Below are 23345 nucleotides of genomic sequence, written 5' to 3'. Positions count from 1 at the left end.
TAGATTCCAACGATCTAAGAGTGAACCCACCTTTTTTAATAAAGGTCAATCAATCAATCAATCAGTGACACTTATAGAGCGCGCTACATACCCGTAGGGTCTCAAGGCGCTGGGGAGGGGGGGTGCCGCTACTGCTCGAACAGCCAGGTCTTCAGCTTCTTCCTGAAGGAGATGTGGTCTTGGGTCAGGCGCAGGTCGGACGGGAGGGAGTTCCAGGTCTTGGCGGCCAGGTAGGAGAAGGACCTTCCTCCTGTAGTCGCTCTTCGGATGCGGGGGACGGCGGCGAGGGCGTGGTTGGCTGATCGGAGGTGTCGTTTGGGAGCGTAGAAGTTGACTCGGCTGTTGAGGTAGCTCGGGCCTTGGTCGTGTAGGGCTTTGTGTGCGTGGGTGAGGAGGCGGAAGGTGATTCTCTTGTTGATGGGGAGCCAGTGAAGGTCTCTCAGATGTCCGGAGATGTGGCTGGATCGTGGGATGTCGAGGATGAGTCTGGCTGAGGCGTTTTGGATCCGCTGGAGTCTCTTCTGGAGCTTGGCGGTGGTCCCGGCGTAGAGGGCGTTGCCGTAGTCCAGTCGGCTGGTGACGAGGGCCTGGGTGACGGTCTTCCTGGTCTCTGTGGGGATCCACCAGAAGATCTTCCGTAGCATGCGTAGGATGTTGAAGCACGCCGAGGAGACGCTGTTGACTTGCCTGGTCATGGAGAGGGAGGAGTCCAGGATGAAGCCCAGGTTTCGTGCATGGTCTGTCGGTTTGGGTGCGGTGCCCAGGGCGGGAGGCCACCAGGAGTCGTCCCAGGCAGAGGGTGAAGAGCCCAGGATGAGGACCTCCGTCTTGTCCGAGTTCAGTTTCAGGCGGCTGGTCGTCATCCACTCGGCTACCTCTTTCATCCCTTCGTGCAGGTTGGCTCTGGCGGCGGCGGGGTCGTTGGTCAGGGAGAGGATCAGCTGGGTGTCGTCGGCGTAGGAGATGATGCTGAGGTGGTGTTTGCGTACGATGGCCGCGAGGGGGCTCATGTAGACGTTGAAGAGGGTGGGGCTCAGGGATGATCCTTGGGGGACGCCACAGATGACTTTGGAGGCCTCTGACTTGTACGGTGGTAGGCGGACTCGCTGTGTTCTTCCGTCGAGGAAGGAGATGATCCACTCCAGCGCCTTGTCCTGGATTCCGATGTTGCTGAGGCGCCGTATTAGGGTGCGGTGGCAGACCGTGTCGAATGCCGCGGAGAGGTCTAGGAGGATGAGGGCCGCTGTTTCTCCATTGTCCATCAGGGCTCGGATGTCATCGGTGGCGGCGATGAGGGCGGTCTCGGTGCTGTGTTTGGCTCGCAAGCCGGACTGTGAGGGGTCGAGGGATCCGTTCGTCTCGAGGAAGGCGGCCATCTGCTTGTTGACGGTCTTCTCGATGACTTTGGCTGGAAACGGGAGAAGCGAGATGGGGCGGTAGTTCTTGAGGTCGGTGGGGTCCGCTGTTGGTAGAAGGTAGAAAATTTAATAAGTAAAGGTCGTCTAGGTTATCCGATATAAATAAATAAAATTATATAACAATTGTGTGACGACCACTGAAGCAAGCCATAGATGTGTTTCTTTCTTTTCATAGAATAAAGCTTTCTGTTTCTTTTAATCGCATTTGTATTATACACAATTGTATTGATTTCAGTAAACAATGTCTAGTGATTTGGGACTGTAGTGCTAATAAAGACTCTCTGCTAAAGTCTCAGTTGCAGGACCTGCTTCAGCTCCCAGTTGCCTGCCCTGGCTTTTATGGGAGGGATATTTTAGTGGCAGTGCTCTTTTTCACAGCTGCAGTGACCAAATAATTATTTTAAGTCAGAAGGCACAGTATGTAATTTATAAAAATATGTTTCAATAAAAAGCTGAAAGTTAAAAAAGTACAATATGTGTCTGTTTTTTTACAGTAAATGAATTTTCTGCAGAAACACATTGTTTTGAAACTACGTACAATTATACAAGCTGCGACATGGACAGAACTGTAATTGATTGCATTGTGAATAATACTCTGAAATCCACCACAACACGTATGATCGTGAGACCTCTAAAAGGTAGGACATTTTAAACTTGTAAATGCATTGGATGCAGTTTGATAGCTTGTAGATGTCCTACAAGTTTGAGACTTTCGGTAATAGTATATGCCAACTGACCATAAAGGCAACTCAGCTACTGAGAAACAACTGCTTGAAGTGACCACGATCCATGTAAGGACTTAGTTATGGTTAAATACTTAAGCATTATTCAAGGGGAGAGCACTCCCGGGTACTTACTGACTAGTGTGGAATAAGAGAGCCTGAGGCAAAGCTCAGTGTCCTACTTCACTCCGGTCAATAATTACTTGGGAAAGCCCCCAAAAACCCTCTTGGATAATATTGCTATTGTAAATTAGACCTTTATTGTTTGACATGCAAGTAACAATATTTTTTGATAGATGGAGTATCCAGGAGATGAGCACCTGCATGTTCTGAGACCTGCCTATGGCAGGTTAATTAATTGAAAAGCCAGTTCTTCAGTTTCTTGCAGAATTCAAGAGGAGAGGACTAGTCTCTGATGTATAGTGGGAGGCCATTCATGCTTTAGAAGCAATATAGAATACTCATCCTCCTGATCTGGTTCTATGTATGCATGGATGTGTGTGAGTAGAAGTCCTAGGGCGTGGCAGTATCTGGGTAGTTGGTGAGAGGAGTTGTTGTTCAGGTAGGTGGGTCTAAGTTGCATAGTGCCTTGAATGTGTATGTGTGTGAGCCAGTAGAGCTCCCTAAGATGTGGTGTGATGTGAGTTTATAGTGTAATGTTGAGGATGAGTCTGGCTGCCAAGTTCTGGATGATTTGTAGTCTTCTAGAGATGTGTTTGGTTATCCCAGGAAAAAGGGTCTTCCTATAGTGCAACTTGCTGGCGACTAGATCATTTACCAGTATTGCTTGGGAGCTATTGAAAATCTTCATCAGGATCGTTACGGTGTGGCAGCGAAATGCAGAGATGGCATTAACTTGTGCGGTCATGTCCATTTTGCCATCAATAATTATTCCAAGAATCCTACCTTGAGTGTTGGGTGTGGTTGTGGGTCTGAGTGTGGCTGGCTACTAGTTGGAATCCCATTGTTGAGATACCAAAGGTCGCTACTTCTGTCTTGTAAGTTTGGAGCTTGAGACTGTTGGCTTTCATCCAGTTAGTGACTTTGTCATCCAGCCAGTGGAGATGTTTCCTTTGTTGGGGGGTCTTGTCCAACAGGCTGAGTATGAATTGTCAGCATAGAAGAGGATGCTGATTTCTGTGTAGATTAGTTTGGCCAGAAGAATCAAGTATGCGTGGAAGAGGGTGGGTGATGAACCTTGAGGCACTTCACAGGCGAGTTTGCGGCTTTTGAGGAGTAACGTTCCAGGCTGACAGCTTGTGTCCTATCCATTAGGAAGGCTCAGATATAGCAAAAAGTAGTTTCATGGATGCCAATCTTGAGCAGATGCTTGATGAGGATGGGGTATTGTGTCAAACACTGCAGAGAGGTCTAGGAGAATGAGTGCTGCCATTTCCCTTCTGTTAAGGATTATGTGGCTGTTGTCTGTGGTGGCAAAAAGTGCTGTCTCTGTACTGTAATTAGCTCTGAATTTCGATTGCGTGATGGCAAGGTTGCGAGACAGAGGTGTGAGTGTGTTCAGTAACGTGCTAGTTGATGCTAAGGTTTTTAAGGTTTTCTAGAAGGGCCATAGAGGGTGGATCAGTGTATTCTTCTAGGTTAAAGTTAAGGTCTCTGAGGAGCATGAAGAGGCATTGATGACGAGGGGTGCAATGAAGTTTGTAATGTCACTGGCGAAATTGGTGCAGGGTACTGGTGGTCTTTATACAAAGGTTCTAGGGAGAAATTGGCTGTGACGCATATCTTGAATGTGAGGTGTTCAATATCACTGGTGAGGGTGGCTGTGTAGGCGGGGCAGCTGATGGTATCTTTGAATAGGATGGCGACTTCACTACCGGGCTTCTGTTGACAGGTTCTGAGTATGGTTGTGCAGTATTTCCCATATTTCCATGGTATATTTGGTATTTTCATGGTACTACTGTGGTGGCAGGTTGCACAAACGATTTTGATGGGGAACATTTAATGAACTTAAATAAATGAGTGCACATATGTTATGCTAAAACTTAATGTAAATTATCTGTATTTATTTATTTTAAATGTAGAACAAAATAAGAAAACAATACAGCACTGTTAACTTAATTTAAATGTAACATGTAATTATTTACAGTATATTAAACTAAAAAAAGTTTCAATTTATTTACTATCTATTATATTTTTTTAAAGTTATTTATGGAATTCATTTATTTTTTATTTTTTACAAGTTACAGTTACATTTATTTTCTAAAAAGAAAAGGTTTGTAAAATATTTTATTATGAAATCATGTTTCAATTGTTTTTGAATATATATATAATTGTTTTAAATAAATTCAATGCTGATATATATTTTAAACAATGAAATACGTTAATTTCATTTACATTACTTCCTATGAGGTTCTATTTTAAGTCCCTGTCTACATAATTTACTATGGGAGGTTGTTGCAGTATCAGTGGTTGGCCATGTATGGTGCTGGACATACCACAGCTCTGTTTGCCTGTAGTAACTGATCCTCATGAATTTGGCTCAGGCATAGAGACATGAAAGTCCACACCTTTGAGTGTATTTAAACTTTTAAATGGTGAATGGCAAAAGTAGAAATGTTAATCAAATGTGTAAGATTAATCTGATATGTCAATCTAACTCACAGGCGCAAGTTACCTTTGTGAATTGTGTGGTTTATTTTTCTTTTTGCTTCTCCCACTATCGTTGGTGAGTGGTAAATCTCTCTGAATTAATGTACACTGCCTTCTAAATAATTGTATTGAGGGTTAACTGTAAGGAAATGATAAAACAAAGTCAAAATATATATTTTTTTCTATAAAAATATTAATCTGCCTATGTGTTTTTAGCTTATACCTTACTACATGCAAATGACATTTGCTAGGGAAGAAGGTGTACAGACATGCTGACTGAACCTGTAACAGAACTTCGCTCAATTAATAAATGTCATGGGAAGATAGCAACTGGCTAAGAAACAATAAAAATGCAGCATTTTGGTAGTGACTAGATGCCTCATTTAGAATTCTGTATAATACCCAGACTGACATGTCTAATTATAATGCTTACGACTGTTGATTAGGTAAAGGTCCTTGAAAATGTTTATAATCACTTGGCAAATTATTCAATATTGGTAATTATTATTGAACTACACACCAATTAAATATATTAAACATTTACGATGATAACAATGGTATATCAAATGTAAATTGTACACATCCCTCTGATTTAGTCAGGTTGAATAGAGTTGTTGTAGTCATGATTATGGACTAAGGCGCTATGTTGTCCTTAATCTAAGATAACGACTATGAAAGTGATTTTAATGGGAAGGTTATACTACATACACCTGATGTGACACCTTACAGTTATGAGGGAAAACCAATTGATTTGGTTGGATACTTTGAGGCAGATTTTGAATTCCAAGGAAATTATGTTTCTGGGCAGGTGTATGTCCCTGTCAAGTGTGATGCTATTTTAATTTGGCCGCACCAGAAACTCTAAGGGATTTTTCTGGATCCCAAATTAAATCCCCAAATGCAGGTCAAGACAGTTGATACAAAAGCTACATGATTTTTTACAAGTATTCTCTGAAACGGTTGGATGTGTAAAAAGTTATATCTATCATTTCAGGCTTAATGAGGGAGCCAAGCCTGTTGCGTGTAAGGTTAGAAATATCTCCTTGAACCTGCATGGGGCAGTAGAATCTGAACTTAACAGGGTTAAGAAGGAAGGCATAATTGAAGCAGTGGAGGCGTATATATAGACCTCCTGGAGCTTTTGGTAACTTCAGGACAAGTTTGCAAGAGGGTATTGCCCACCTGGCTATCAGGCGGGATAAATTCCTAGTTCTGGGTGACCTTAATGCTCATTTTGAGGACCCTATGCACAAGGAGGCTGCTGAGTTGCGCCAGGACTTGCAGTCTATGCAACTGGATCTAAAATCATGCTCTCCTATGCATCAGCAAGGCCACCTGTTAGATCCAGTATTTGCCAACTGGGAGAGTGTGGAGTTTGGGACGCCGCTACCAGTCCCTTGGTCGGACCACTTTTTGGTGCCTTTCAGTATAGACATGACTGTAGAGGAGAGAAAAAAGGGGGTAACTAATAGCTATCCCTGTAGAAAGTGGAAAAGCTTCACGCAGGATATTTTTAATAAAGAGCTGAGTGAAGGGGGGCCCCCAGGAGGGTCCAATAGTGAGATAGCGAGTGAGAACCTGGAAAGGCGTATTTTTAATGCCCTCAATAAAGTGGCACCACTACTCTTGAACAAAACCGTAAACAGAGCGCGGAAAACCGCTCCATGGTTTACCCCCACCTTGCAGCAGGCTAAGGCAGGCTGCAAGCGACGGGAGAAGAGATGGAGAAGGGGTTTTCGAGCACAGGACAGATTGTTATATAGAGAAGGACAGAGGAAATATCAAATTCTACTCAGAGGGGCTAAGGCCGCACATTATAAAGTCAGAATTGGGAATGCTGAGAATTCCTCTAAGGAACTCTTTAAAATTTATAAGGAGATCTCTACCTCAGCTAGTTTAAATATGTCTAGCAATGATTCAGTGGAAGACTGCAATAGGGTGGAAGAATATTTCTCACAGAAGGTGAGGAATATCTACTCTTCGTTTTCTGGCAGCCCAGTGAGTGGTGCTGATTTCGAGGAACTGTTGGGAGACAGTAAGACAGGGTGGAGACTGGAACACTTTTCAGTCCCCCCTCCTGAAACTTTAAGAAACATCTGCCTCAGTGTTAAATCTGGCTCCCCTAGAGACCCTGCTCCTCGTAAGGTGTTAAGGGAGAGTCTGGAGATCCTAGAACCTTACATCAGGCATGTCCTTGATATGTCTCTTCACATATGCTGCCGAGAATTGGAAACGAGCTGTGGTTCTGCCCATTAGGAAGAAACCTACTATCTTCCAGGATATTTTAGAAAACCTGCAGCCTATTTCACTGCTGTCCTATTTAGCTAAGGTAGCAGAGAAAGTGGTAAATAAACAACTGATGGCACATTTAGAGGTGGCTAATCTCTTACACCCCTCTCAATCAGGTTTTGGGGCAGGATATTCCACAGAAACTGACCTATTAAGGACCACGGAGACCGTCAGACAAGGAGCTGATGCGGGACACACCATGGCACTGATAATGCTAGATCTCAGTGCAGCGTTCGACACTGTAGCGCATTACACCTTGCTGCAGTGTCTGAACAGAGGTGGTGTGTCTGGTCCAGCTCTGAGTTGGCAGAAATCTTTCTTGATAGGGCGCAGTTTCCAAGTTAGACGAGGGACATTTTACTCCAAAGACATTGCACTGGAACAGGGGGTGCCTCAGGGCTCCACCCTGGGCCCCACTCTGTTTAATTTATATATGTCTCCTCTGGCAGAGATTGCACAGGCTTATGGGGTGGAGATAGTCTCCTATGCAGATGACACCCAGCTGCTGATCCCAGGCACCCTCAGCTGAGGCATCCAACTTTAAAGCATGTATGCAGGAGCTGGCCTCCTGGATGAATAAGAACTGCTTAAAGTTGAATGGAGGCAAGACTGAGGTGTTGGTGGTAGGTGGAGACATTTCTAGCTGGACCGCAGATTGGTGGCCACAGAGTTTGGGTCCTACCCCCACACCTTGTAGAGAGGCTAACAATCTGGGGGTATGGGTAGACCCTTCCCTCTCTTATGATGGCCAGATCCGGAGTTTAGTGGGGAAATGTTTTGGTGTTTTAAGAACTCTACGTAAAACATTAGACCTGCTTCCTCTGGATGCCAGACAGACGATGAAACATGCTCTCATCACTTCCCGTCTTGATTACGGGAATCTACTTTATCTGGGACCTTCAGCAAAGAATCTTGGACGGCTACAGGTTCTTCAGAATGCGACAGCACGGCTGGTTCTGAGGCTGCCCAGAAGGGCGGCGTCGAAGCCAGCCCTGGAGGCTCTCCATTGGCTCCCGGTCAAAAAAAGAGTGATGTTTAAGACACTACTCACTTGTCATCACATTCTCCAGAATAAGGCTCCGCCATATCTGGGGAATCTGGTCACTAGGTATGTACCAGGAAGGTCCCTTAGATCCTGTGGAACGGGGCAGCTGGTAATTCCTAAGATAAAGAAAGCGAGAATGGGCGGTCGCTCCTTTCGCTTTCTAGCAGCACAAAATTGGAACAAACTTCCTGTCTCTCTTAGGTTAGAAAAGTCGGAATCGAATTTCAGGAGACTACTTAAAACCCATCTGTTCACTATGTAGGTTCCTTCTTAGTTGTGGTTATGTTCCTTCTGATAGTCCTCTCTCCACAGCGCGGGGACACGCCGAGATGGCGTAACCAGGCGCTTTACAAACTTCTTTATTATTATTATTTATTATTATATTTCACAATGTGTGGCACCAGTCGTGGTAGCTGCAAAGGCTTCTGGGGAGATTCATCTTTGTGTTGGCCTCAAGCATCTCAACATGGAGGTAGTTGAAGACATATTTCCCCTATCCAACATAATGGAGATGGTAACCCTGATGGGCAACCCAGAGTTTTTCACTACACTTGACTTGATGTCTGCCTATCACCAGATCCAATTAAGTGAAGATTAAAAAAATGTAATGGTCTTTATTACACCTTTGGGGGTGTTCTGTTTCAATAAGATGCCATTTGGACTCTGTTCCTCTGCATCTGTCTTTCAGAAACTCATGACCAGTTTGTTGAAGGGGATTGTTGGGGTGAAATTCTTTCAAGATGGCAGACTCATTTTCAGTTACAATGTACATGATCTTGTATACAGGGTCAAGGAAGTTTTGCATATATTTTTACATAAAGGAATAACACTCAAGATTAGCAAGTGTAAATTTGGGCAATCTGAGATAACATTTGGGACAAGTAATTTCTGGTGGTGGCGCTAAACCCAAGACTGATCTCATCACCACAATATCTGAAGTACCACAACCCTCCAAGAAAGAATAGGTACAAATGGATGACAGAATGCTATTCCAGATTTGTGCCCAATTTTGATAGCCACAATGTGGACATTAGGAGTTCCTTCAGAAAAGGAGTCCAATTTGCATGGACAGAAGATTGTCATAAGAAGTATGAAAATCTAAAAATGTCTATCATCTGCAGAATTTTCTGAAGAAGTTCGTCCCAAGTATGCCTTTCATAATTCTTACAGATTCTAGTAAAGAAGTGCTAGGTGCTGGTTTGAAGCAGAAGCAAGGCAGAGATGAGGTTACCATAGGTTATGCCTTTGGGCCGTTAAGGGGGGACAGAAATTCAGTATTCAAAAGGAAGCCCTAGCAGTATACAGGGCAATAAAAAAATTCCAACAGTTTGTGTGGTGTATGAAGTTCCTAGTGCAGATGGACCACAAGCCTTTGCAGACAGACTTCGGGAAGAAGGGACTTAACTGTATTCCGTCTAGGATTTGCAAGTGGCTGGTGGCACTTCAGGATTTTCAGTTTGTCATCTCTTATCTGCAGCGTATTGACAACAAAGTTGCAGACTGCCTGTCTAGGTTGAAGGTAGATTTGGGAACTAAAGTGGTTGAAGAAAACTGGTGGAAAGAACATACAGTCAAAGTTTGCAGTGTCACAAAAAGTTGTGTGTCGGAGAATGAATGGGGGAAAAAGATGGAAGATGAGATTTTATAACAAGACAGTTTGTTCTGTATGAAGACAACAGTTGGAAAAAATGGACATTTGCTGTATATGTAAAGATATTTAATGAGTTATCTGTAATTAATGACATCCTAGTAAGAGAGAGTAAATTGGTGCCACCACAGGGTGTCAGAAAATGTCTGATACAATTAGCACATAAGGGGCATCAAGGCATTTATAAAACTAAAGAGAGGCTTAGATGTGTATATTGGTGGCCAGGAACACAAATATGAAAGTTAGACCGTCTCCCATGGTTTGTCGGGAAATTCTATTTGAGGTTTGGGAGGAGATTGGATTAGACATAGTTGGGCCTCTCAATGTGGGAAGCACTACAAAGTATTTGTTTGTGGGCATGGATATGCAGTCCAGGTGGCCAGAGGCGGGAGTAACCAATGAAATCAACACTGTTGTGGTCATAAAATTCTTCACCAAGACATTTGCAAGGAAATACAATCCCAGAATTATACTAATTGACAATGGGTTGCAATTGACCTTGAAGGAAGTAGAAATATTTTTGGATGGTAGGGGCATTGCTCATGAAAAAGGTGGAAGGGTTTATTAGGACACTAAAAGAACCCATTCAGGTTGCAAGGAATTAAATAGGTGATTGGGTTCAAGTTGTCCAGAGGCATGTGAAGGGGGATAGATTCACTCCTCAATCTACTGCGGAGGTGAGTTCTTCTCGCCTGTTCAAGAAACATAAGCTTTATACAGTGCAGGTTCCTCCCCATGTGGAGAGGTACAATATAAATACCATGAGTCATGAAGATGTGATGGAGGAATCTAAAGCAAGAGAATCACATCTGCAGGCAGAGAGGAATGAGAGGTATGACTGTCGCAAGGCCGTTAAGCCAATGCTCATAAAAGTTAGAGATGTAATTAAAATTACGATGCCTGAGAGAATCCGAGGTATCTCACAGTTCAGCAGATCATACAATGTGGCAAAGGTATTCCGAGGGGTGGCCAAAATGGATGATGGATGTATCTAAAAATGTAATTATGATAATTGTAGTAAATGACAAATAGTTTGTGTGCAATTTTTACAGTTATGATTTGTTAAAGGGGAGGGTATGTGGTAATGTGTAGTTAGCTATGTGTAATGTTTTAACTGTGTTCTTGTGTTTCCATGAGACACTGCTGTTTCCATGACAAGTTTTGAGTAGAATATTTATTGTTAATGCTAAGGCTGTGATAAGCAGTTATCTGGAGTGACCTTGCAGAGACTTTGTCTGGAGTATCTTCTGTACAATAAACTTGTTTTTATCACATTTACCCTGCGTAGGACCTTCCTAAAGTCACCCTTAACACCTCCCATCCAGAGTTACTGATCCCAGGAGAAACTGCGAACAGACAATATTAATGCGAGGATTACATTTTGAACCCTTATGGTTCCCTAAGAAATTAAGTATGATCATGGAATCAGTAATGCCATACCCAATGCCCCTAGTAGTTTCACATTTTCCCTGGTGTTATGCCCTGCCATCTGATCTACTTTCAGCAGGCAAAATCTCCTGGCGGAAAAACAATTAGTCTATTATAAAACCACAGCCTTTGACAGAGCCGGATATGCATAATATTGCAAGTTCTGCATCGCATACATTTGGTAACCCTAGATGTTTCAACACGAGCTGTAATCTGCAGCTGGCATAGTTCAGAAGTACAAGGAGGCAATCACCACCCCACTTTCAAAGCTGTGTTGTCTGCAGCTCATGCAATAACTCTTGAATTACAGAGATATCACATGCACTGCTGGCTGCACTTGTTCTTGAAAAACATTCCCATAGTTCAGTTCAGTGCTTTCAATAGGCGCAGAACACGTTCATGATACCGATTATGCTGTTTATAAGTAAGCTAGATATATGTTTTTAGATAGTCAGCTTTTATATGGTTGCTATAGGTGCATATTTTTTCTAATTCTTTTGTCAATCAAAATTTCAGGTAAAGCTACATGTAATGGAATTGGAATGGGGCAGGAAGGCGATACCATAATTATACCATGCTCAGTTGATTTTGCTGGGACAATCACATACACCTGCACCAGTTCTGTTTGGAGCAATCCAACCAATTCCTGCATCCCTCTAAAGCTCAGTCAACTGGTGGCAGAAAGTGAGGTACGTATTAATGAAGGGTATATCTTAGCCCTCTTTATAAGTTTACAGTGATTCAAAGGGAAATGAAGCTTGTGTTTGTTGGTAGCCTACTAAGCACCTGAAAGAATAATCAGAAATAAAAGTGAAAAATGGGCAGATTCAATTAGATTGTCTCCTTTAACTGTCATGTTATATGTATTTGTGAAGCACAGAATCACTCACAAGATTATACTGGTGCTGAGGTATGTGCACCCAGCCCTGATTATAGTAGGTCAGTTAATAGAGAAGGCAGGTATTCAGCTTCGTGTGGAATTCAAGAGGAGGCTCTGATGAAGAAGGGAAGCTGTTCTGTGCTTTAAAGGCAATGTATGAGAACATCCTTCCTCCTGATCGGGTTCTGTGTATGCTTGGTATGTGTGTGAGTAGGAGTCCTGCTTAGAAGAGGTGCATGGCTAGTTGTTGGAAGATTATGCAACTGTTCATGCAAGTGAGGCCTAACTTGTGTGGTGCATTGAAAGAGTGTGTGAGGAGTTTGAAATGAGCACATATGTGTAGCGCGAGGCAGGGGAGCTACCTGAGGTGTGTGGTGTGATGTCATTTCTGTGTGGGTGCTTGAGTATGAGTCTGGATTCTGAGTTCTAGATTGTTTGCAGTCTTTTAGTGAGTTGCTTGGTAATCTCAGTGTAGAGGATCTTCCCATAGTCCAACTTGCTGTTCACAAGAGCAAGAGAGACATTTGAAGATCTTCTTTACCATTTAAAGGTGTGAATGCAGGGTGCAATGACAGCGTTGACTTGTGCAGCCATGTTCAGTTTGTTGTTGGGGATTACTGTGAGGTTCCTGGCATGGGTGCTGGGTGTGGGTCCAAGTTTGACTGGCCGCCCGTTGGAGTACCATAGTGAGGTGTTCTTGCCAGGATCACAACTTCTGTCTTGTTGGTGTTGAGCTCGAGACAGTTGGCTAATAACCAGTTAGTTACTTCAGGTGCAGGTGGTGACTTGTTTCTCATGTTGGGGGTCTTGTCCAAGAGAGAGAGTACACATTGCAAAACATTTGCCAGAGGGATGGGGCAGAGTGATGAACCTTGAGGCACATCTTAGATGACTTTGCAGGCTTTAGAGAAGTAAGGTGCCAGGCTGACAGCCTATGCTCTATCCGTTAAGAAGGAGCAGATCGAGTGGAGAGCAGGTCCTTGGCTGTCAATCTTGTGCAGGTGCCTGATGAGGATGGGGTTGTGAGAGCATGTCATATGCCGCAAAGGGGTCCAGAATAATGAGGGCTGCCATGTCTCCTCAGTCAAAGATCATGTTGATTTTGTCTGTGGTAGAAATGAGTGTTGTTTCGGTACTGCGGTTGAGCCTTAATCCGGACAGCAGGGCATGAGGAGCTGGTAGTTGCCATGTAGTTGGTGAGGCATCAGTTAATTATTTTCTCTAAGACCTGTGCAAGGTATTGTAGGAAAGAGATTGTTCTGTAGATGGAAAGTGTGGCTGGGTCAGCACATGCTTTCTTGAGCATCAGCATGAAGGTGGCCTGATTCTAGGTGTCCAGGAATATGGCTGACTTAATGGAGATGGCGAGGATGAGTGTTAGTGTTACGCTGATTGGTAGGAGTCATTGGGTGAAGGCGTGATGGGACCCTTGAGTGGATGGTCTTCATAGTAGCATGATATTTCAGTGTTGATGAAATTCTGCGGTCCTGATGGGAAGTAGAATTACGATGGAGATGGGGTTCAGTTTGGGGTCAAAGTTTTTGTATATGGATGTGATTTTGTTACAGAAGAATTCAGAGAGTTTATTGCAAAATTCTTGTGATGGTTGATGTTGCTGAAGGTAGCAGGAGGCACAGTGAAACCTTTGATGATGGCAAAGATTCCCTTGCTGCTTTAAGTGCTGGTGTCACTGGAACGAGAACACAGATGATAGACGGAATGCTGAGCAAATCAAACATTCTCCGCCCATCAATAGACATCGTTCTTCTGCTCACCATGCCACCCCAGTTTAGACCCAGCCATGTGCAAATCAGTCTTGACCCTGTACCTCGTTGGAACAGTCCAGACTAAACTGCCAAGCCAGGTCCTCCCTGGACCGGAAACAAGCATCCTGGGACCGGTTTTGGGCCATCACACCTCATCATCCAGGCTAGCTTGAATCCAGTGGCATACCCAGCGCACTTAGGGCGAGTAAGCAAAAGACACACAGATGATGGAGTCACTGGGATCAGAAAGAGTTGTGAGCCTGGTGTTCCGTATCTGAGGGTGGAAGTGCCTTAGGGCTGATATGAAGATGTCTTTAACTGTGGTGTCTTGACTTGTTCACCTGAGAATCTTGAACAGAGGACTTTCACTTTATACAAAAAACACAAAAACTGGCCTGGGGGCAGTTCCCAGAGTGGAACTCTACAAAGTAACCAAAAAACTATGCTACATGGAGTTCCGAAATTGGCAGAGTGCATTAGGTCATGCCCTTCGCATCGATTTTTAGCACTTGGTGTTTGTCCCATGCCGGAAAATCAGTGCAAGCTGCGATATGAGTAGAGCAAGAGGGTGCAGCTTCTTTTTTCTGCTTGAGCAGATCTTCAACTCAAGAGGTAGCTTCTTCAACATTAACGGAATGTTTTTCTACGCAAGCAGTAGTGGTCATCCGCAACCGCCCGAGTTAAGAAATCTTGCCTGGAGGTGGTCTGGAGTAAGATTTATATCGCTCGCGCTTGCCAAATTTACGTTGGCGAGAGTGCCAAAACCTCCTTTGAGAACTCCATGTGCTATGGGGAGTGGGAAAAACTCTGCAAACTTCGCGAGAAGAGTGGAATTTCACACACAGCCCTAAATATTGCAAACTTCAAAGCAAAATGTGAAATGTCAGAGGCTTTGAGTGAATATATTGGGGTCTCATAGTACACAGGGTCATGCCACCTGTTCAGAAGATTTTTAACGTAATCTCTTTGCCATTTCCCAGAGAGGGGAGATGGCGTTTCGATGCTAAGGAAGCATGACATCATTTTTTAGCTCACAAATGATAAAAAGGCAGAAGTACTAAGGCACATTAACTTCATCAAAGCCAGTTAACCACAAGTCAATAAAAACCATCTGATTGTTTTGCACATGATTGATGTGGCTGGGGCCAGTGAAAGTACTCCTCCCCTCTCTTTTTCACACTGTGCAATGAGATCACAAGCATTACCCTGAAAGACAAAATCCAGTGGGAACTTTATTTCCAAGCACGTTTTATGTATGTATGTTTTGATATTCCCAAAACGCATGAACCTATCTAGCTAGCAACAGAGGGCTGTACAGAGGGCAAGCCTCAAATGGGATACATAGGGTGAAGGGGATAGAGGGAGGTGGTGGAGCTAGTGGAAAGGGTAAGAAGTCAACCTCTATGAGCTCCTGTTCTTTGAGGAGGTGGGGTTACACTTTCCTCGTGAATTGTAAGATGAATTGTGATGTTCTGATGTCAGAGGGGATGCTGTTCAGATCCAAGGGCCATACGCGAGTTGGCTAGTTTTCTTTCTCCTCCCTGAGGTGTTTATTCTCTAAACTGATGATGTCCGATCTCCTTGCTTGGAGTTGACCTCCCAGTATTGTTAGTTTGTTATATAGATTGACAGGGGTCCGGTGTAGAGGGCCTTATAAGTAATGCCACTAATCTTGAAGATAAGATTGCAGGGAAAGTCAGGGTAGATCCATTAGCACAGCTAACAGGTCTATTTTTCCAAATATGCATACAGTGGGCTTTGATTCCCAGCTTTTCAACTGTTTGCTTTTTTTAATACCAGCTGTTATTCATTGACGTCACATTTTGTCAAGCACATTGTTAGAAATTGGGTTGTAGGTTGACTGGGATATGAGCCCTCATCAAGCAGCAACCACAATCCTAGTCCGTGTAAGAATCAGGCACCCACTAAATTAAATGTGATCATACTCTAGTACCTTGGCTCAGAGCAGTCAGGCTTAACTTACAGGCAATGTGTAAAGTATTTGTGTAACACTTCAAACAGTAGAACAGTGAAAACGCCACAGAAAAAGACTCCACACCAGGTTACAAGAATATAACTTAATTGTATTAAAAAAACAAGACATAAATTACACAAATCCAATAAGTAGAACTGGAGTTAAGACTTTTAAAGAATAAACGGTAACATAGCGCTTAGAGGTATAAAGGGCCAATCATGGATATCTGGTCGTGCTGGACGTGGTGTATTCCAAAAGTTTAGGCCAACCGTGATGGAGCATGGGTGATTGGATACAGTCCCATGTCAGTCCAGCTAAAGGTTATATTCTCAAGTTGTATGCCAAGAGTCCTGTTTGCAGGGAGCAAGGAGAGGATTGGTTGGCTCAAAGAGTAGTCCAGGCATCATAGATGGGTGGGCTGAAGCCTCACAGTGACAATAATTGATGTGCGAAGAGACAAACTTGCTGCAGCTCACGTTGATTCTCTTTGCGAGAAGCATGATTTCCAGAGAGAATTGGCCCATTTGCATAGAGTTCAATTGAAGACTGGACCAGGATCTGTGGGGAGCCTGTTATGTCCCTAAAGCTGGATCAGGAGGCCAGCCGTTTGAAATGAAATGAAATGAAATTTAGGTTTTATATAGCGCATGGCTACCCGTGAGCGTCCCAGCGCTGGGATTGCAGAACATCTGAGGGTGAAGTCGGAGAGAGGGAGGAAGTTATCGCGGAAAGAGGTGCGTTTTTAGAAGCTTGCGAAATTTCATAAGATTGGTCTCGGAACGAAGATGAAATGGCAAAGCATTCCAGGAGGTGGCCGCTGTAACCGAGAAACGGCGTCCTCCAGTTCGGGCTTTTCTGGTTCTGTGGACTGTGGCCAGATGACCTTGAGCTGAGCGTAGGGGCCTGTTGGGTCTATATGGGAAGATCATATCTTTTAGCATTGGGGGCCCTTGATTTTGCAAAGCTTTAAGGGTGGAACAAAGGGCCTTAAATTTGACCCTTTCGCGGATCGGCAGCCAATGTAGTGCCTTAAGGGCGGGTTTGGCTGAGACTCTACGGGAGGTCCCTGTAAGAATCCTTGCAGCAGCATTCTGTGTTCTTTGAAGAGTGTTGATCGTGGATTCTGGGGCAGCCAGAAAGAGAGCATTGCAATAATCCAGTCTTGATAAGACTAGACCTTGAACGAGCAATTTCTGTGAAGGTCCCGGAAGTAATGGGAGGATCTTTCTGGTGGAACGCAGTAGCCCCACACATGTGCCAGCTGTTTTTTTCGCTTGCGTTTTCAGGGATAGGTCCTGTTCAAGCCAAAATCCCAGACTTTTTAATTCAGTCTTGGGTTGAGGGAGGGGGCCTAAGCATGCTGGCCACATGGCAGAGGGAAGAGAAGGTATTTTATTTCCCAGCAGCATGAACTCAGTTTTCGAGCCATTGAGCTTGAGCCTTGAGGTGGACATCCAAGCATGAATTCCCTCTAAACAGTCATGAAGATTTTTGACCTTGTCCTCTTCCAGTGAGAATGATACGATCATTTGGGTGTCGTCAGCATATGTGACAGATTTTATCCCAAAAGGGGAGACCACATCTTCCAGGGGGGCCATGTATGTGTTAAAAAGTGTAGGGCTCAATGAGGAGCCCTGGGGGACCCCACACTGGAGAGGGAGAATGTCGGATCGCACATTCCCTCCGCAGACCTGAAATGTTCTGTCTTTTAGAAACGAAGAGAGCCAGCCAAGGGCTGTGCCCCTTACTCCCAAACTGAAGAGGCGCTTAATGAGAGTTTTGTGATCCACCGTATCGAATGCAGCGCTTAGATCCAGGAGGATCAGTAACACTGATCCTCCCGAATCCAAGATGCATCTCGCCTCTTCAACCACTTTCAAAAGGGCTGTCTCCGTCCCTTGACCTGGACGGAAGCCTGTCTGTGTGGGACGAAGGAGATTGTTGGTTTCTAGGAAGGCAGACAATTGCCGGTTGACCACCTACTCTGCAATCTTACTTAGTCCAGGTAGGAGTGAAATTGGGCGGAGGTTGGTCAAATCCGCAGGGTCCATACCAGGTTTTTTCTGTAGAGCTTTGACAATGGCGTGTTTCCAATTGGGAGGAACCACTCCTTGGTTAAGAGAGGCATTAATGAGGTTGGTGGCCAGATGCGAGATGGTGGGTCCAACTTGTTTGAGGATGTGGATAGGTGCTGGATCGTTGGGGGAGCCGCTTTTCAAGTCTGAGAGGACTTTCAAAAAGTCATCATTAGACAGTTGGTTGAAACTGTCTAAAGTTGGACCAATGACGGAGGCTGATGGGGTGGTCAGGGGATTATCATCGTTTAAAGGTGGAAGTGACTGTAAAATATCGATGAATTTAATTTTGAAAAAAACAAGCTACTTGATTGCATCTGGCAACTGTGGGTTGTTGGTTTGAGGGGGGTTGGGTATAGTGAGGAGCTCTTTGACTATTTTATAAGTCTCACGAGAAGAATTAGAGGCAGCTTTGATTTTTTTATCAAAGAAGGAGGCTTGAGCTGCTTTTCGCGCAGCTTTATAAGTCCTCATCGCTGATTTGTATTCTTCCTTGATGGTGGGGTCCCATTTTTTCCTCCATTTACGCTCATGGATTTTGCAGATTTTCTTTAGGTTCCTGAGTTCCTGTGAGTACCATGGTGATTTAAAGGTGGTACTTTTTTTCTTTAAGTCTATCTTAGGGGCGACTATATCTAAATTGGAGGTGATCCAATTGGTAAAGTTATCGTTGGCTAACACAGGGTCAGGGTCTGCAAAAGGGGTAGATCGTGTTAACTCCTGTGTCCAGTCTTCAAGAGGTATTCTGGACCATAGTCTGTCACGTTCTCTTGGAGTTTGCAAGTGGCCGGTGATTTTGCTAGTTTGCCACGTAAAAGGGATGAGAAAGTGATCAGACCAGGGGAGAGGAAGTGAAGGGCGAGCTTCAATTTTTGTGAGATTGGCAAAGAGAGGGTCCAAAAGGTGACCCTTAGTATGGGTTGCCTCTGAGTTAATCAGATGAAGGTCAAGTACTTTTAGATCTGAGATAAGATCCCCAGCAATTTTATTAGTACTGTCCTCAAAATGTAGATTTAAATCGCCAAGCAGGATAAAATTAGGGGTCAAGGTACAAGATGAGGTGGTGGTTTCCAGTAGTGAGCTGACAAAGTTACCTGTGGTCCCCGGAGGACGGTATATCAAAAGACCTGAAAGGGATTTATTGGGAGTTAATTGAAGTGAGAACTGAGCACTTTCACAGTCCTCAATCCCTCCTTCTTGTAGCCTGCAAGTGAAGGAATTCCTTTAAATAATCGCTAGTCCGCCTCCTATACCTTTTATTCTGTTTTGATGATGTATGAGGTAATCCTTGGGTAGCATACTCACAATATCAGCATCTGAGTGAGGCGTCAGCCAGGTTTCCGTGAGAAATAGAGTATCTAATTGTAGATCTTGAATGAGCGTTTTTATCTCTAACGCATGCTTGACAGCCGATCTGCAGTTCAGTAAAGCCAGACTGAGGCTGTTGGTTGTCTGGTGGGTGAGTATCTCGGGAGATTCGTCATGGAAAATGATTAAAGGGATAGGAGTTGGGAGTGAGTTTGCCGAGCAAAATTGTAGGAGGTAGTCCCTTGTGTGTCTAATTCGATGCTCGTGCAAAACGGGCATAGTGGGTGGCCCTGTGCCCGGCCTGGCCCGGACGGGCACAGACGGGCATGCCTTTGGCGCGCCTTCGGCGCGCCGCCGGCGCGCCCGCTGCGCCCGCCCGCTGCGCGGACATACATGTCCGTTATTTTTATTCATGGTAGAGAGGGTGGGAGGAGGGTGGGAGGGGCGGTCAACTGGACCGTCGACCTTCCCTACCCAAGATGGCGGGTCCGTTCGGTGAGGCGATTCAACAGCGCCTGTCCCGAAGACGCTACCTGGTCGAAGCAATCTCGCTGCAGGTAAGGGATAATCAGAGCCTAAAAACTGCTACTTAAAATATATACAATTTTTTAAATATATCGGCTCCAACTAGCGGGTGCTCGGGGCGCCACTGCCCAGATGTACCAGTGCTCCTATTTATGATCGACTGTGCTCCGATCAAATTGCTATTATTAGGTCAATTAGCAGAGTGCGCAAGAGAGCGCTGAGAGCCCCGGCTTCCGCCTCAGGGTAAAGATTTTACAAGTTCCAGCAAAAATTCACGAGAGTGTAAGGGACCGTCCTTAAGTATCCAGGGAGGGCGGGAGGGGCGGTCAACTGGACCGTCGACCTTCCCTACCCAAGATGGCGGGTCCGTTCAGTGAGGCGATTCAACAGCGTCTGTCCCGAAGACGCTACCTGGCGAAGCAATCTCGCTGCAGGTAAGGGATAATCAGAGCCTAAAAACTGCTACTTAAAATATATACAATTTTTAAAATATATCGGCTCCAACTAGCGGGTGCTCGGGGCGCGACTGCCCAGATGTACCAGTGCTCCTATTTATGATCGACTGTGCTCCGATCAAAGTGCTATTATTAGGTCAATTAGCAGAGTGCGCAAGAGAGCGCTGAGAGCACCGGCTTCCACCTCAGGGTAAAGATTTTACAAGTTCCAGCAAAAATTCACGAGAGTGTAAGGGACCGCCCTTAAGTATCCAGGGAGGGCGGGAGGGGCGGTCAACTGGACCGTCGACCTTCCCTACCCAAGATGGCGGGTCCGTTCGGTGAGGCGATTCAACAGCGCCTGTCCCGAAGACGCTACCTGGCGAAGCAATCTCGCTGCAGGTAAGGGATAATCAGAGCCTAAAAACTGCTACTTAAAATATATACAATTTTTAAAATATATCGGCTCCAACTAGCGGGTGCTCGGGGCGCGACTGCCCAGATGTACCAGTGCTCCTATTTATGATCGACTGTGCTCCGATCAAAGTGCTATTATTAGGTCAATTAGCAGAGTGCGCAAGAGAGCGCTGAGAGCCCCGGCTTCCGCCTCAGGGTAAAGATTTTACAAGTTCCAGCCCTTTGAGCGCTCTCAGATATGTATAGCACAGCTAATCGTCCGTGAGGGTATTCAGGTGCTGGATTGCCTCACGTAACCTGGGTTCAAGATGGATTCCAGGTCCAGCTCCTCCTCCCCAGGAAAGAGGGCAGCAGGCAGCTTGTCAGAACAGTAAGGCAGCAGCAGTTCCTTCAGAGTGGCAGTCCAGCAGAGTGGCAGTCCTTTTAGCAGCACATCAATCCTTCTTCCTGGCAGAGAATCCACAGGCCCAGATGTGTACTGAAGTTGTGGTGTCCAAGCTCCTTCTTTATACACAGCTGTGCCTTTGAAGTGGGTAGGAGCTTTTAGACGCGTGCCTTTGAGGTGCAAAAATGCCCTGCCAGCCCTAGCTCCAGACTAACTACAGGGGATATGCAGCTCTTTGTGTGGAGACAGGGCACAGCCTATTCATGTATTGGGAAGCTCCTCCGTGTTATCCAGCCAGGATTGCCCACCAAGTCACACCTAAACTCCCATTGTATGTGGCTGTCTAGGAGGAAAACACAAATCCCAACTGCTAAGTACACCTAGTCATGTGACCATAGACTGACTGCAGACATCATATGGATGAGATAAGAAAATGCAAACCTTCAAGAAGTGGCATTTTTCAGGATTGTAATTTAAAATCTGACTTCACAATGATTTGGTGTTTTAAATTATAATTCCAGAGACACTAAACATGAACCCATCACAAAAAATGAATTTAAGAGTTCTTCAGTACCTGAGGTTGTATTAAATAAAGTGCCTGCATGCGCGCCCGGGGCACTTTGGTATGTCAGAAGGGGCAGTAGATGCTTGTGCATCCCCTTCTGTAGCCCTTTCTGTAATGCCAATAGCGCTGCTGCACATAAAGCACCAGCGCTATCTTCAAGGGGGCCTTCTCTTATTTGCACAGGAGTGTGCCCCATGCAATGAGGGAATCCCTTTGCCTCTGTGCCCGCACTGTATTACTAACGTTTATAACTTACGTGGATGCAGAGGCAAAGAATCCCCCAGTGTGCCTCCTGAAAACAGCCCTCTGCAAGGTTTAGAGGGGGTCTCATGGACTCCCGGACATCCCCGTTCAGGCAGGTGCAATCACTGACTGCACCCGGCATCAAGGGTATCTCAATGCCCCTTTAAAAGTGCAAGTGGGTTTCCACATTTCTTTCCAAATTAATGCTTTTGACTGTTTAGTGTATCCTCCCACTTACTAATGCAGTATATGTCTTGTAATACAAAATTGGCTATTTTAAATCTACCAGCCTATAGGAGTCTGTCACAATGACTGGATAATGTCATCATTTGAGATGTTATGTGATGTTATCAACAATTAAATGTAATATGTCATGAATGATGTAATATGCAAAGTCATAAGCAGTGCATGATGGGGTGCAATTTACAGTTATTTCACTAAACTCTAACAGGTGATTTTCAGTGTGTTCTTTTTTAAATATTAGTTTGTATCTCATTTCAACACCAAACTACAAAATCAATTCAACCGTTGCTTTTTTTGTTGAAGATCTAGCTTTCTCTTAAGCTAAGATCTTATTAGTATTTGTTTGTAATTGAGGTTTCTGGTTGGTAGAGGATACAGCTAGTCCAAGCAGGAGTCACAATCCTAGTCAGGGTAAGTCAGATACACAACCTAAACTAAGCTGTGCTCAACCTTTGACGGCTTGGCACAGAGCAGTCAGGCTTACTTTGAGAAGCAATGTGCAAAGTATTTGTGCACACTTTAATTACCGTAACGCAGTGAAAGCACCACATAAAGACTCTAGCATAGTTGGGAAAAATTAAGAATATTTATCTGATTAGACCAAAATAACAAACATCCAATAAGTAGAGCTTGAAATATGATTTTTTAAAGATGAAATGTGAAAACAGTGCTTAGAAGTCACTGTTGGTCAAAAGGTTAGTTGATGTCGCGATGGACTGGTGTAAATCAAAAGTTCAGGCAGACCACGATGGAGCCAAGCCAGCTACATGACTCAGACAGGTCACGCTAACAAAGTACTTGGATGGAGCAAAGCATCAACACTATAGACTCGGGGAGTTGAGGATGCCCTGCATCGTCGTCAATCTGGCGATGGAGGCGAACGTCGGCACGATCTGTGACGTAGATTGAAGGTTCGATGCTGAACCCCTTTACAATGTAGACCCTACAGCAATGTTGAGTCAAGATGTCTGTCGGAGTCGAGCAGCACCGGCTGTAGAAACAATGTTGTCGAGCTGAACCACATTGTCGTTGAAAGCGAAGCATTGGATCCTATCTCTGCATAGTCACTGCTGATGTTGATGTAAGGAAAGCTTAAAAAAAAACTTCTGGGGCCCAAGACTGGAGGGGTACCTCAGGCAAGTGTAAGACTCACAGATGACAGCGTCCAGCAGCACCAGCAGAGTTGCAAAAAGTCTTTTTTGGCCCTGAGTATTCAGAAAACAGGAGGCAAGCCAGCAAGCCCCTGGAGTCACTCTGGGTTTAAGTGAGATGCGTCCAGTCCTTGTCCCCAGCAGGACAGAGATCAGGACAGCAAAGCAGAGAAGCAGTTCCTCAGACCACTCAGTCAAGGCAAAGAGGCCTTCCGTAC

The 23345-nt window shown here is 44.7% G+C and overlaps 1 protein-coding gene across 1 annotated transcript in view; it reads left to right on the top strand.

The window, feature by feature from the left end:
• Window positions 1-23345, top strand: part of LOC147707023 (adhesion G protein-coupled receptor F5-like) — a 948772-nt gene that overhangs the window by 623959 nt on the left and 301468 nt on the right. Inside the window, exons 13-14 of the mRNA XM_086926247.1 lie at window positions 1913-2056; window positions 11677-11849. Of these exons, the coding sequence (XP_086782373.1) occupies window positions 1913-2056; window positions 11677-11849 (317 nt within the window). The remainder of the gene's footprint in view (window positions 1-1912; window positions 2057-11676; window positions 11850-23345) is intronic.

This window comes from Lissotriton vulgaris, chromosome 6 (genome assembly GCF_964263255.1).
Source record: "Lissotriton vulgaris chromosome 6, aLisVul1.2, whole genome shotgun sequence".
In the NCBI taxonomy this organism is placed as follows: domain Eukaryota; kingdom Metazoa; phylum Chordata; class Amphibia; order Caudata; family Salamandridae; genus Lissotriton; species Lissotriton vulgaris.
This window is presented reverse-complemented; position numbering and strand designations above follow the sequence as displayed.